The sequence below is a fragment of the Sinocyclocheilus anshuiensis genome, unplaced genomic scaffold (assembly GCF_001515605.1).
Source record: "Sinocyclocheilus anshuiensis isolate Anshui unplaced genomic scaffold, SAMN03320099.WGS_v1.1 scaffold118, whole genome shotgun sequence".
In the NCBI taxonomy this organism is placed as follows: domain Eukaryota; kingdom Metazoa; phylum Chordata; class Actinopteri; order Cypriniformes; family Cyprinidae; genus Sinocyclocheilus; species Sinocyclocheilus anshuiensis.
Window position 1 is genome coordinate 529926 of NW_015546020.1, and position 16239 is coordinate 546164.

General features: G+C 36.2%; 2 protein-coding genes across 2 annotated transcripts in view; one reads left to right on the plus strand and one right to left on the minus strand.

Annotated features, from left to right (window-relative positions):
- Window positions 1–2969, minus strand: part of LOC107698548 (SLAM family member 5-like) — a 3759-nt gene extending 790 nt beyond the window's left edge. Inside the window, exons 1-4 of the mRNA XM_016499586.1 lie at window positions 2642–2969; window positions 843–1154; window positions 629–745; window positions 467–528 (exon numbers count right to left, since the gene is read on the minus strand). Of these exons, the coding sequence (XP_016355072.1) occupies window positions 467–528; window positions 629–745; window positions 843–1154; window positions 2642–2933 (783 nt within the window). The 5' untranslated portion in view covers window positions 2934–2969. The remainder of the gene's footprint in view (window positions 1–466; window positions 529–628; window positions 746–842; window positions 1155–2641) is intronic.
- Window positions 1–13331, plus strand: part of LOC107698570 (uncharacterized) — a 120717-nt gene extending 107386 nt beyond the window's left edge. The window contains exons 5-8 of the mRNA XM_016499613.1: window positions 9692–9872; window positions 10196–10549; window positions 11878–11949; window positions 13262–13331. Coding sequence (XP_016355099.1) covers window positions 9692–9872; window positions 10196–10549; window positions 11878–11949; window positions 13262–13314 — 660 coding nt within the window. The 3' untranslated portion in view covers window positions 13315–13331. The remainder of the gene's footprint in view (window positions 1–9691; window positions 9873–10195; window positions 10550–11877; window positions 11950–13261) is intronic.
- The last annotated feature ends 2908 nt before the right edge of the window (window positions 13332–16239 follow it).

A 16239-nucleotide genomic window follows, 5' to 3' on the forward strand; every position in this document is an offset into this window, starting at 1 on the left:
TGTGTTTTAAAAAAAAAAAAAAAAAAAGTCTAAATTTGTTTACAGATAAATCCACAAATTGCTCAAAAAGTGCTGGGTCAAATGTCAGCAGGCCCAGTTGTTTCAGCACATGTATAATGTATAATAAATGAACAATGAACAAATATTAGTGTTTTGATACATCTTAAACATTTTCTATATGCTAATAATTTTTTATTAGGGCTAATTGTTTTTTTTCTGCAAAATGTAAATAGATTGGCCAAATTTACAACACGGAGGTGCAAGAAGTACAGAAATTTAGTGAAACTAGCATTTAAAAAACATGCTTAAACTATCTTTTTTTTTTTTTCGCCAGTCCCTAAGGTAATAATGATGACAGTTGAGTTTCTAAGCCACCCACGTCTGTTCACTGACCGTCTGATGCTGCAAACTTCAATCAGCAAACATCAATCACACTAACTGACTGCAACAACTTGCAACATCTCACCTTTTGTCGTGTTTTTGGTTTACACAATGCTGAATCACTTCTGTCTTCCTTCTGTATCTGGACTGCATAAATGATAACCACAGAAGTGTTAAAACAAAGTTTTCAACAATTGTGTCTTAAAAAGATAAATAATACTACGGAATAATTGCATGCGCTCCTGACCGTTTTTTCGACATTTCTTGCAGGTCCAGAAGATCCTAATGACTGCAGCTACAATCAACAGAAAACTAGACGCAGCCGCAGAGATCAGCACTATGAGAAATAAAGGTAGGCCTTCACCTGAAAGGGACAAAATGAGCCAATAGTGTGAGTGAATCGGTCCATCAAACATCAACACTGTATAGCTGAGAGTAAATCAATATTAATATCACCATACCTGCACATGTGTGACAAAGTTGAGTGATGTCCAGATGTTGAGTCTGGTTGCTGATGGGATTGTTGAGCACACAGCTGTAGCTGTTTTTATCCTGATATTCCACCTCCAGAGGTAGAGAGAGACTGATGCTGAGATCAGACACACTGATGCTGGACAATAAACTGCTTCCTTTGTACCAGGAGAGAGTCACATGACTCACATTCACCACTGAACACACCAGTGAACAATTCTGCTGTGATGATGATGATGATGATGAAGAGGATGATGAACATTGTGAAGAGTTACTGCTGATGACAGGAACAGGCAGACGAGCTGAAAACATGAGAATAAAGAGAAATATGGATACATCTAATGCACAATGTTATTTTCGGTGTAGTGTGTTGACTGTCAGTGAGTGTTTCCATCATCTCAAAATATAAAACGATTAAACATTTCATGATGTAAATAGTTAAAGGAATATTCAGAGTTCAGTACAAATTAAGCTCAGTCAGCAGCATTTGTGGTGCATGATGTTGATGACCACAAAAAAACAATTACAGTGCACATTAATCTTTGTCTCATCATTTCAAAGTCCAGGGTCCCAGTAGTCTTTGCCTTTGTTAACATGAGCACCGGCAAATTCTAGACGGGCCTTTTTTGTGCATGGGCTGCAGCTGTGGCTTCGTTCGTGGACGACACCATGCATGCCAGTCCTCTGCAGTGTACGTCGTATGGTGTCACGGGAAACATTTGAATGATTTAGCTAGCTGTACTGATCGTGCATGGCAACTTTTCAGCTTTTCTCATCACAAAATGCCCTTGACGAGGTGTTAACTTCCATGGACGGCCTGGAGGTCTCAGCGAGCTTCCCACAAGTCCATCCTTTTTGAATTTTTGGATCACTTTTGTGACCGTATTCAAACAAGTAATGCTTTGTTACGTTCCTTAAACTTTTTTTGTGCAAAGAAATTTTTTTTCCCAGCTCTTGTGACATTTCTTTTCCATGTGGTGCCATTTTGTCAACATTATATGAGAGTGGATTTAAATACCACTCTTAATTGTCAATTATTCTGTGGCCACCTGTGTGATGATTGATTAGACTCATCTGCTGGCTAATTCCTGTTAATTACAATTTTATTTTATGTTTTCTCCTAAAACATTCATTGGGGTGTACTAATTTTTGCACCATGATCTTAAATGATTTTTTTCGAGTAGTTCCAATTTTGCCTTTGGTACTGACTAATCTCATTTAAAACCAGTTAACCAGATTTTCACAAATATTTCATTGTATAGGATCCCATAGAAAGTATGAATTTAAAAGCGATACGGATATTTTTCTGAGAAATCTGTCGGGGTGTACACATGTACTGTATGCTGTGCGCTGTATGTCTCGCCGCTTGTTTTCTTAAAAAAAAAAAAGAAAATAATGTATGTTACAGTGAAGTGCTTACAATGGGTCTCAATGGGGTCAATCTGTAAACACTAAAATACTGTTTAGGTACTGTGTAAAGTTAAAGTCGTATTTAATAACTTTGTCACTTGATAACACAACAGCGTAAATGCTCGGAAACATTTAATTATGATTTAAACAGCTTTACAGGTCAAATAATATACGAGTCTTGGCAAAATAATTAATGTCATTTTTTTAATCAAATTATAAGCTTCACATTTCTACTTTTATATCTTCAAATAATTGACCTCACTGACTTCCATTAAGCACCTTGCCGTAATCTTGATTTTTTTATTTATTTTTCTTGACGAGTCAAGATAATTTTTCTGGTAATCAAAGACTTTTTTTTGGACAAATGATCTCTACTCACCATAGACAGAAACATTGAATGATTTTGATGTTGTTCTCGCTTCAGTTATCTCTAGTTGATAAACTCCAGCATGTTCAGTTGTGATGTTTGTGATGATCAGAGATCCAGTTTGTTTGTCCAGCTTCAGTCTGTCTTTGAATCTCCCATCAGTACCATCATATGTGAAGAACAATTCATACTTTCTATTGATTTCAGCTATAGTGTACTTTTCAGCTCCATATTTCCACAGCATACTTTTGTTTTTCTGTATTTCAGGAACATCAATGTATAAAGTGACAGAATCTCCCTCCATCACTGGCACTGACTCTATTTCATTTGTTTCAGCACCAAACACACCTGATGAACAGATTTTACATATTTTAATGTTAAATATATTTTTTTCTGCTTGTAGAAAGTTGCACACAAGATAAATACAGAAAATACAGTAGTTTCATATTTGGTTAATTATAACAGACTTACTGAGAAGAGACTTGAATCTAAAGTAGATATCATTATAATATCTGTGAATTTGCAAATGCAAATCCTCGAATTATTTTGAACAGTAGTGGCATCTTTTTTTCTCTGAAACAAAAATAAATGAAGCAGTAAAAAATGTATTTCTAACTTACCAATCAGACAACACAAACAGAACAAAACAAGTGTGTGAAACATTTTCTTTAGCAGTTCAGCGAAAACTCTGATCTAATAAGATACTGATACTCATGTGTGAGTCCTCCCCCGACAGAGTTTGACCACCCTACTAGCTCACAGGCACGTGTGTGTGTGTGGGTGGGTTGTTCTGGCTCTGAAAACTGGAAAGCACTTAAAAAATTTTACATTTATGGTTTCTGAAAGGTTGTTTTTGACTGTCAAATAGGAAAAAAAATGTGGAAAATTGGATTAGTCAACCAAAATTTAATAATAATTATATATCCAGTCTTACTGAAGTGCAACATGAGCAGCTCAGTTTCTGGGTCAAACTGAAACCTGCTGTGGTCTGTTTTCTTCAAAAGTCTGATGTGATCTGTTGGGTGGACAACTAGCATGTGCATGAAAACGGCCATTTGTTTGATGTATGCTTAGTTTGTAGGTGAAGGGCTTCTTCACAATACACAATACAGCATGAAAAAATATTTTAACCTATGATATTTTACATAGACTACATAGTAGTATAGCTCTAGTATTTTATAGTGAGAAACAGTAGCCAAACCCGGACTTCTATTTGTTTTGTGTCCTTGACACTGACAGGTACTTTGGTTCGTAAGACGTAAAAATCATTTGATAAAAAAATCTGTATTCAATGTCCTGGACATGGCCACAAAGTACAATTTAGTTGGATCCATGACCCATATGACAGTGAGTAAGGGTCAGGAAACCTCAACACCATTGCTAGGGGTTAGCTTAATTCGTGCAAGACAAAAGCCCCTTTCACACATACAGACTTTACTGGTAAATTACCGTTAAGAGATCATGTGTGAACAGTACCTTTTCAAAAATACAAATAAATGTATTCCAGCAATTTACCGGTATGAGAAGTGTCGCGGGGTGAATGAGAACACAGACTCGGTACTGATAGAAAGAGCCCCGGAGGGGGATTTATTGCCCACACACTGATCACACGTACTCGGAGGAATGGTGCTCGGTGCCCGTCTCAACGTGGTGCTCGTGGGGTGAAGTGCCTAGGCCGAAGGGTAGCACCCGGTAATGCCAGTGGCCATTGGGAGTGCTAAAGGCTGTCTTCTCCCGGGACTCCTGGGAGAGGGGCACCTGCCAATATCCTTTGGTGAGGTCCAAGGTGCTGATGTATCGAGCCTTGCCCAGCCGGTCCAAGAGCTCATCCACCCGCGGCATGGGGTAGCCATCAAAGGCGGAAACTTGATTGACCTTCCCGAAGTCGTTACAGAACCGGAGGGTGTTGTCCGGCTTGGTCCGGAGGGTGTTGTCCGGCTTGGTATAAAGGTCCAGAAATTTGTCAAGTTTTTCGTCAGATGTCTTTTTTATATGATGTCATTACGTTGCTGTCTTGCCGTCAGCCAGTCGCTGCATTGCTGATCGTGGTTTCGAGTATCAATATATTTGCCCTTTACGGGGAACACGAGAACGTGCAGTAATCTTAGACAACTTAATCCAGATATTTTAATCAAATTCGTTTCAAGAACCAAATTAGCCAGAGATCAGTTATCACGATTAGAAGATCTGGCATCTATCAAATCATCTTAGATGTATTGTCATTACGTTGCTGTCTTGCCGTCAGCCAGTCGCTGCATTGCTGATCGTGGTTTCGAGTATCAATATATTTGCCCTTTACGGGGAACACGAGAACGTGCAGTAATCTTAGACAACTTAATCCAGATATTTTAATCAAATTCGTTTCAAGAACCAAATTAGCCAGAGATCAGTTATCACGATTAGAAGATCTGCATCTTTCTAATCATCTCAAATGTATTAAGCAAGGTACGAAGAACGGCCCCAGCATACTCAACATACTCTGAGTTGAATGAACTTACTCCCGGACGCGTTTTTGGAACCACATACCTCGAGTAAGCAAGGTTTGGGGTTAATCAACCCGAAAGTTCAGGGTTTAGCTGACGGCAAGTTAACCGTGCTTTCTGGAATACACCCCCGGGAGGCGCAGCTTTTTATTATTATTATTATTATTATTGCAGAGAACGGGGGTGTATTCCAGAAAGCAAGGTTAACTTACCGTCACATATACCCCAAACTCTCAGTTGAATAACTCAAACCTGGCTTATTTGGGAATAAGTTCAGTCAACTCAGAGTATGTCCACGGTTTACACACAAGAGATTCTCAACAGAGCAATGAATCGTCGAGTCACCATGGAAACCATGCTGCTTCTTTCTTCTTCTTTTGTTCAATGGTCATTTACATATTTACTTTATATCACCACCTAATTGATGGTTGTGCAATCATTTTTCATTTTCATTCAATCTTTTAATCACTGAGAATAAGAATTATAATGTTTGTTTGATGCTAATTATATAATAAGAAATATCACATATGCATTTTTATTTTATTGAGAATAAAATAAACATTACATTGTTATAATAGTGTTTTAAAATTAATATATATCGCTACGAAATATGACAATAAATATAATAAAATGTTAGAATAATATAATATTACCTTTATATAATTAACATATCATACTATTATACACATACATATATGTATGTATGTATGTATATAAATCATATATAATATTATAAGGTCACGCATGTGCTGATAGCGCTGAAGTAAACTAACCCTGAAACATAACCTACTCCGGAGCAGGTTATGTTCAGGGAATAAGTTGCTATGGCTACTTAGAGTTACCTCCGTTTTTGGAACTGAAAGCTGAGTTTATCCTCTTACTTACCCTTAAACATACCCAGGTATGTCACATATCCTGCTTTCTGGAATACCCCCGGGACCATACAGAAGAAGAGCATACATCACATAATATCAAGCTGTTTAGAGGTCACTTCTGGTTAATGATGTCACAGAATTTACCGGTAATTTGAAACCGATGTGTGAATGATGCTTTACCGGTAGCCTAAAAAGAAGGAACGTAGTTAGCTGTGTGAACAGCGCATTTTTGTATTTACTGGTAAAGTCGTTCCGGTAATGGCAATTTACTGGTATTACTGTGTGAAAGGGGCAAAACTGTCTTCTGCTGGCAAAGCGTTAAAAATTGGAGAAGGCATTCGGATGATCAATGTTGTAAATAATGAGATCTCAGTCCCATAGGGCTACTGAAGAACTTTCACTTTCTACTCGCCCACGAAATGCGTCATCCTTGTTTTGTTATATAGCAACATTTGAGATGACGAAAACGTTGAAACAACACGGACTTTTGTATCCACAGAATCGGCATTCGTTTTTCAGAGAAACGGTGATGAACCTCTTAGTTTTCGTCCCAGCGTGGGTTTTGCAGCTTGGTAAGTCTATTTGTTTTTGCTGAACGATAATGGCGCATGTGACTTCTACAAACTTCACGTCCAAATCGTCAAATCATGTAACGTAGCTCCAAGACGTGCTTGGTATTAAAAAGAGTTATTAAAAATTGTATTAAACCAAGAAAGGGATAAATCGCTCTTTCTCAGGCGACTGTCTGTGCGCAAGCCCGGGCTTATTTTGCTTTCGATACAATAGTACCAATATTTTTAAAGGCCAGTATTGTCGATATCGATACTTTTAAACTGAACTTTTCAATTATGAAATGTAGTAAATTACTAGGAGCAAAATGGGTAATGATATCCACTTAACTTTATATTTGAAACGCATTTTAACATTCAGTAGGCTAGGCTACTCCTTAATTGCAGTGGATCCACTGTATAGAGCAATACTCTAATGGAATTAGTGGGCTAAAGTCAGTCACACCTCGACTTTCTTCCAAATAACGCACATTTCATTCATAATATTATAAATACAGGCCTATAGTTCCTGTACATTTTTGTGTGAAATGGCTAATAAAAATAGGTAATACAAAACGATTATGTGGTCACCAAGGTGAATTGGTTTAGTCTAGACTTCTGGTCGTGAGTGACAGTGTTGGGGGGATGCGAAATCTGTTGATTGTCGAGTGCCAAATAAACACAGAGATGGACAGGAAAAGGTCAAAGCCACCAGGTGCCCAGTTTCTCTGTATGATTATTATGGTATCCATGTCATGAATGAAGGGCTAATGTTAATTGGTGGGTATAACTCTTAAGTTTGTTAGCCTTTTTGCTATGATGCTTGCTATGCTTATACAACAATAATTCGGTTTTAACTCAACAAACACGATATCTAATTTCACCATAATATTGTGCTTTGCAAGAAAACTGTTACACGTTCAGTTATTATTTATTTCCATCAGTTGGGTTAACGTTAGGCCGTGTAATTAGCCAACGGAATTTTCAAATCTGTGTAATTATAATTTAAATCGGACTACTTTTCAAACTGTATTTCATAAACCAACATCTCAGACGTTATGTCAAAACGTTATGGGGTTTCAAATCAAAAAATGACTTTCTGTTACAGAACAGGGCATTGATTTCATACATGTCCACTGTAGAGGACATCAGGACTTAAATCATGTTTATCAGGCATTTTGGGAGACACAACAAGTGAATATGGAAGTAAATTACATCAATATTCAAGCAGAGAGGAGCTTTTCAAAACTAAAGTTGATCAAGTCGTATGAGGTCAACCATGTCCCAGGAACGGCTCACTGGCCTTGCCGTCATCAGTATCAATCACTCAATAGGGGAGCAGATTTCATACGATGACATCATTGATGATTTTGCATCAAGGAAGGCCAGAAAGGTCAGGTTTTAGTTTTAGTTTGTGTTTTCTGTTCTTAGTGCAAAAGTTTCATAATTAGATTCTCTTTAGTGTGCTTTCACATTTGTGTGATGAAGGAGTTGTGCTATTTAGAATATTCTATATTTTATTTGTATATTATTTTTAATATTTTATATTATTGTTGTTCTCTGTTCTTGTTACATTTTTTATATATCTGATTGTATATATTTTTGGTCTCGCCCAGGGTATAATTCAATGTAGAACCGCCACTGATGCTTTCTTATGATACTTTTGGGAAACGCAGCCCTGTTTGCACTGTCAGACGTGAGTAAACGCTGTCTGTGATTGATTGGTTCTGTCTTGCAACATTTGCGTGTGTTCAGATGAGCAGGGAAGTTTATATATATTTATTTAGTTATTCGTCCAATTCATATTGTATGCATTAATGTTTTTGTTAAATAAAATCACTGGTAAATAAAACACTTTAGTATCGATATTTTTATTTGAGTATCGATACTTCAGAAAGTGCTTCATATACAGCACTGCGTATTAACCAATCACACACCATGCTGTTGAGCTTATGAATGCAATGACCAATCAGAGGTGTTCAGATGAGTCATCGCTAAAATGCCGGTGTTTTCTTCACTCGCTCGCTGACTGAATACCGCTTTCTGGCGAATTCTCTCGTCAGAAACAACAAAGTGCAAATGTCTGTAAGATATTCATTTAATAGTGTAAACAGCTTTTTGAGAGTGCTTGAACTACTGTAGACTGTCAGTGAAAATGTTCTTTGATAATGTAAATGTTCTTTGCTCTCTCAATGAAAGTGTTATGATTAGTAGCCTAACTTGCAAGGATAACTCCCCCAACTCGTGCCCCCTCAAAAATATTGAGTGCAAGACGCCCATGCCTGGTAGAAAGTAAAGTCATTTTAAGCAAAACCGCTGGTGTTTATCTACAGATCAAGTACAATAATAGGAACATTGTATCATCCTAGAGAGAGTTTCGTCAACTTGAATTTAATGACTTTAATATTCATCTGTACCTCACATTAAACTATGGAACGGTCTCAGAACACTTGAAATATAGTGCACAGAAACTTTATGGTGCTTTTATAAAGTTTTTGTGCCTTTCATGGGGCTTAACAAAAACACAGAATAGTATACGCACAATATCGGATTTGGATCGGTCACATCTGACCGATACCCCGATCCAGCAGAAAATGCCAGTATCGGAGCGATACCGATCCTGAATATCGGATCGGCGCACCCCTAATATATATTCGATGTAGTTCATTTTATAGATTTCTGACTCTGAGCAAATCGGTTTTTCCTTATCATGTTTTTTTACCATATCAAAAATGCCTTTTGTTCCGGCACTTACAGTTCCCTCTGGATAACAATGACACTTTTGATGTTGTTTATACTGTAGGCCTACTGTAGTCAGAGTTCATCACATGCTGTTTTGTTGAAACTGAAACCTTGTGACTTGTGACAAATATATATAATGCAATGTCTCATAATCAAGAATAAATGTATTCAAAATCAAACATTCAAACATTTTCACTGTTGTTGTACATGTCCTACTTTTTTGAAGTGATTTATAATAAACTGTTCATTTCTCTTCCAGGTGCATTGGGTTTTTATACAGACAGAGTGCCAGTGTTTGTGATGGTGGAAGATTCAGTCACTCTAAACACAAATGTTAAAACAAACCAACAAGAAAAGATTAAATGGTTTTTCAACCACACTCGTATAGCTCAAATCAGTGATTATCTCAGTAAGACCTGTACAGATGTTCAGTGTAATGAAGGTACTGAGAGATTCAGAGACAGACTGAAGCTGGATCATCAGACTGGATCTCTGACCATCATGAACATCATATACACAGACCCTGGACTGTATAAACTACAGATCATCAGCAGTAACAGCATCAGTGAAAAGATCTTTAGTGTCACTATTCATGGTGAGTTTCCATATTTTCATGTGTTTCGTACCTGTTTCCTTTGTTCTAGTTGCCAGTTTGTTTTCATAGACACTCACTGTTTGTTTTCACCTGTGTCTTATTTAGTTCCTAGTTTTCTTGTGTATAATTGCCCTCAGTTCCCTGCAGTTCAATGTCCAGTATTGTCTTTGTAAGTTGTGCAAAGTGCAAAGTTGTTCTTCTACGTTCCGTGTCCTCACCATTCGAATTCGAATCACAATCACCATTATATTTATTTTGTAAATAAACTTCTATCGCTGCAAATAGATTCACATTCAACAATCAGATGTTTATTTGTGTTTCAGATGTTCCTGGCGTAGAGACAGATAAAACAAAGGCCGAGTCAGTGAAGGAGGGAGAAACTGTCACTTTTGATCCTGGTGTCATAAACAACCCAAATTATTTGATGAGATGGTATTTTAATGACATTCTCATCACTGAAATCACTGGAAATCAGAGTAAGATCTGTACAGATGCTGATGAGAGATTCAGAGACAGACTGAAGCTTGATCATCAGACTGAATCTCTGATCATCACAAACACCAGAACCACAGACTCTGGAGATTATCATCTTGAGATCGTCACCAACAGCAGCAGCATTCGCCGTCAGTACAGCATCAGAATTATCAGCGAACAGAGCCATAGTGAGACTGTCACAAGTGAGATGATTCAGCCATTCAGCTCATTCACTTGAGGAGGTTTAGAATATAATTCAGTGAATTTATGTTTTCACTGTGGCCCGTCTGAAACGTGTGGTCTCACTGATCACTGTCACTGACATGCATATCAGGTCACAGTAAATGCATGTTGTTCTATCGGTGCTGATAGCCTAGTGGTTAATGCACTGACATGTAGTGCAACTGCACCTCCAGCGACCCGAATTCAAATCACAATCCCATTCCCCACTCTCCACCCCATGCTTTCCTTTCAGTCTTCACTGTCCTGTCCACTTAAGCATGAAAAAGGCCAACAAAAAAAAGCATGTTGTTCACAGGTCGAAAGTTATTAACTAACTGATCTCTATCACAGAGACATGCACGTCAAATGTCATAACAATCACGTGTGGTTCACAGATAAAAAAGTTATATCATTAATGCATAATATCATTTAGTTTACCCATTAGCACAGTACTGAGGAATATAGACAGTAACACTAGATGGCGCCATTTCTGTTCACCCAGTATCATTTAACTGATGAATGTGGAAGGGTGTAATTATCAGTTAAAGGGGTCATATGATGCGATTTCAATTTTTCCTTTCTCTTTGAAGTGTTACAAGATCTTGGTGCATAAAGAAGATCTGTAAAGTTGCAAAGACTAAAGTGTTTCCTGGGAGATTAGACTACAATGCCGGCTGTTCTGACCTACAGACTGTAAGTAAGTTTTTCATATTTAAAGAATTTGCCACTGATGATTCAAACGCGAGTTTTGGGCAGTGTAGAGAAGCGCTTGTTGTTTGTCATTTCTCCGATCAAAAATGCAGACATGGTTTTATGTTTATGCGGATCGATACGCAACGCAACGCATAAAAAGACAGAATAAGTCATTATAATCCGTAATTATGTCCCCACTGGATGCAACAAATGCCTCGTTTATAATGGGTTTTAATGTTTTTGTCTCGTCGCTCCGGCCTGACGGCATCATCACAGTATGGTGAGGGGCGTAACATTTCCGTCACACGCTTGAGGTATTCGGCCAATCACAATGCACTGGATAGCTGGCCAATCAGAGCACACCTCACTTTTCAGACCGATGAGCTTTGTAAAAGTCGGCGTTTCAGAAAGGCGGGGCATACAGGAGAAACAATAATGTGCAGTATGTGGAAAATAATGTTTTTTTAACCTTATAAACCGCATAAACACATTTCATTACACCAAATACACAAAATAATGTTATTTTTAGCAGCATCAAATGACCCCTTTAAAGATATCTAAAAAAAATCAGTTGTCAATCTCTAGTAATAATGACTGTTTGTCTTTTTCATTACAGACTGGATTGTGCTTGTACTTGGTATAGCAGGAGCATGTGTTGGTGTTCTGCTGGTGTTTGCAGGTGTAACTGGTGAGAATTTCTGGTTGTGTGTTTTCGGTGTGTATTTGTGTGATGTAGTTTCAATCATTACTAAATATTTAGATGTGCAAGTTGTTTAGGGAAGATGACTGGCTTTTTAAATGGGGTCATAACATGATTTTTTTTTTATTATTTTAGTATGTTCCTTGAGGTTCACTTATAATGTTAATCTTTTGCACAAAAAAATCCAAAAACAAAAACAATTATTTTTAACCCCCATTCTGACCTTCTGAAATAACCAGTTTTTAAGGCACGTCTCCTTTAAAGGGATAGTTCACCCATAATTTACTCACCCTCAAGCCATCCTAGGTGTATATGACATTGGTGAGAGTGAGACGTAGGTGAGAGTTTGTTTTGCTCTATCCTCAGCGCTTTGACGTTTGTCAATACATGAGTTGCGTCAGAGTCAGTTTTCCACCACAACTCGACTTGAGTACAGCCGTTGTTGGAAGCTAGTTATCATAGTTTATACAGTTTTAAACAGTGTTGGGGAAAGTTACTTTTAAAAGTAATGCATTACAATATTGCGTTACTCCATAAAAAAAGTAACTAATTACGTTACTTAGTTACTTTTTATGGAAAGTAATGCGTTACGTTACTTTTGCGTTACTTTAAAATCTGGACAAGGCTTGCTTGTTTGTTTTTAAAATAAAAAAGTTATATTTTTGGCAAATATAAAAGCCTTTTCACACCAAAAGTGAAATGAATAAGCCTCAGGCTGAAGGGAAAGTAAATTTACGTCCGTACAGTAGAATGCAGAAGAAGAAATTTCAACACACTTAAAACACATAAATATCCCCCTGGTGTCATATGGATTACTTTTATGATGGATGGATGCACTTTATGGGCTTCAAAATCTCAAGCCCCATTCACTACCATTATGAAGCTCGGAAGAGCCAGGATATTTTTTTAATATAACTCCGACTATGTTAGTCTGAAAGAAGAAAGTCATATACACCAATATATAAGTCATATAGCATGATTAAATGCTTTGTTTAAAATGAGGACGTTTTAAGCTATGAAACTTGAAGGATGATTTCATGGTACGAAGTCCTCTTTTATGTCAAAAGATCAAGGCAAATTAGATTTATCATGTCATGATCCCTATAACTGCAAAAATTAGACGTTTCACTCACAAAGTCATATGTTTTTAATCTTTTCAGCCATCTTATAGAAACATCCAAATTCTTACTGATTCAGACTTTTATCAGATTTAAGTGTGAAGAGTATTTGTGTCTGTGTGTAAGTAGAATATCAATCATGTTCTTTTCTATTAACCTGTCGATTTGTTTTCTTCTTATAGGAGAGTGTTGTAGAAAACATGCCTTGCAAAGGGTGTCCTGTATCGCTTGCTAAATCATAAAACAACTGGCCTTTAATTGCATGAAGGAACATACTGTATCATTTACAGCACACTAAAAATAATTATAATTTTGACTGTGAAAGACAGGAAAAACCTGTTAATTGGCTAACGGTAAGTTCCCTTATTATATGCAAAAACTAACAGAGCTAAAATTACATTTTACCATTTTAGAGGTTAATTTTACTATTTTGGAAGTAAAATGATCAATCATATAATTTACAGTGAAAAGCCATGAAGTGACATTCCCAGAATCCCCTGTATGGAACTTTTTTGTTACCAGTTATGCACATTATGGTTTAATGGAACGTCCTATGTTGTTAAATTAGTGTTTATTGCATTATTTTAGTGTCATGTTTGTTAGCATAATGGTGTCTTGTGTTTGTCTGTATGACACTGTGTGCACTTTCCATATATTGGTATTCACCTCAGCTTGAGGAAAAGCTACTTGTGATTAACTTTGATTCATCTTGTGGTTTTTCTCTTTCCACACGTGTCAGTATGGTGGATGTCAGTATTTTTTGAAAATATGAAACAGATTTTAGTGGTAGCATGTCTTTGTGAATTCAGCAGAAAAGGTCTCTTGGATTTACTCTTTTGAAGTAATTTTATATGTATTTTATATAGTAATTATATATATATATATATATATTTTTTTTTTTATTATAGTTTGAATCTATTAAAGTTACAGGTTGTTCTGTTAATATGTTTGCATTTTTCTTGCATTTTTGCAGAATTACTGATTGTAATATTGCTCATATTAACATACTTAATTGTTCTTTTATTTCTGTTTAATTGTAGACCTTGCATAACAATACTTTTTCTTAATAAATCCTTGAACTCTTTCTCCTCTATCCATTTTTACCCATATTCTACCAGAACTCTTTGAGTAAAAGTATGTTTGAGAGCAGGTTCTGGATTTGTGAACAAAAATGAAGTGTCTACTAGTGTATTCTTATTGGAAATACATTTTGAAGGGCAGTACAGAAGATCCACGTTGTTTTCCATAGGCCTGAACAATATAAAAATGGTGTTGTTTCTCATGGCATGATGTTTTTATTTTCTTAAAGGGTTAGTTCACCCAAAAATGAAAAATAAAAAGTGAGGGTACACTACAGCTTCAAATGTAGAAGTGCCGACAGTACCTCACTTTCAGGCAATAATAATGAAAGCAAACAGTGCTTATATATATATATATATATATATATATATAAATAAATAAAAATATTTTTATTGTATACAGAGGGAGTAACAAAATTTGGATAAAATATATATATATATATATATATATATATAAATAAATAAATAAAAATGTCTACTTATAAATGAACAAATACAAATGTAAAACAAATATTTCAGATTATGTAATCCATATGAAACGTGCAGATCCACTACTGAGGAGATGACGACCTAATCCAATTTTACCATATCAGCCATTTTGGGCGTCAGCCATTTAGAATTTTGTTATAAAATGCTATATTTTATGAACACATTCATGTATTATCACAAAACTCATTTGGCACCATGCCCTGAAGGTTGAAGGTTGAGGTCAAAAATGTTAATAAAAAAAAGCTAATTACTTTTGATTAATTTTGCCCATTTTAATGAAACTGGTTAGATTCCTTGGGTCATGTGGAGAAAAATGATACCAATTTTGCCAATCGTACCAATCTTCCTGTCCTCCATTCTGATTTTCTTTAAAAACATTTTGCAAATGTTCCTTTGTTCAAACTCCTCCTAGACGATTTGTCCTATTGTCATCTATTGGCAAAAAGTTATGGATTTTGTGTTGAAAGGTGAAACTGTTTTTGTATACCGCATCAACAAATTGCACCTGAGGCTCTATTGCTGCAATGTTTTCATATATTGACACCAAACTTTGCATGTGTCATTGTCACATTACTCCCCAGATAGCACATGTACCTCTGCAAAATATCTGTTAAAGATCGCTTCATCTGGAAAGCATCTGCTGTGTACACATATTGTCGTCTCCGTGACGTACGTGTGCTGTCAGGGTCTGACCATTCTAAATCAGTTTGGTAACATTAAAAACAAAATTGAACTATCTCTTTTTTCTCTTCACAAAGATTAGGGATCAAAACATCAGATAATAAACAGAATGCTTATAAATTGAAGTGAGTTAATGCTACCATCTAGTGTCATTGTATAGATATACACACGTATATAGAGATATGAATGTAATCCACAGAAATGGTCAAACCAAAAAAAGTAGAAAAAGCTATTTCCAATTGTTTCTTAAAAGCAGTAGGTAATGCTTGCATTCTTGATCAGATTCTCTATATTTCCTGCAGATGCAGAATATCCCAAACAGAGTTATAATCAACAGAGATAAGAGTTTGTATCTCTATAATTCCACAATACATCATCTTCACATATCACAGTAACATCAGTGTTTAGAGTGACAGAATCTCCCTCCATCACTGACTGTATTTCAGCGCCAGACACACCTAACGTACATGAAAAGGTTTTGATTCTTGTTGAAATCAGTTTGTAACATTTAAATGTGAACTGAAGAACAGCAAAAGAGACACAAAAGATCAAATATCACTTATATGAACAGACAGATGAGCATGATCTTTTACCTTTAATGTGTGTGTGTGTGTGTGTGTACCTGGTATTTATCACGTTATGAATTTTCTTTCTGAAACAAGCAACAATAACTTGAAAGATTTTGGTATGTTCATGTGATTCTTTGAATGTTGAATTCCTAGTTATGCCACTAGGTGGCGCTCTAATACAGTATGCATGCTGATTGTGGTGTGCACACTTTATGTATTAATGAAATATCAGGCAATTTATAACAAGGGCACACTGTGTGGGATGCTGTTCTTGGAAATATAATAATACTAATAATAAGAAGAAGAAGAAAAAAAAGACATTTGATCCAAAAATTAGGAAAG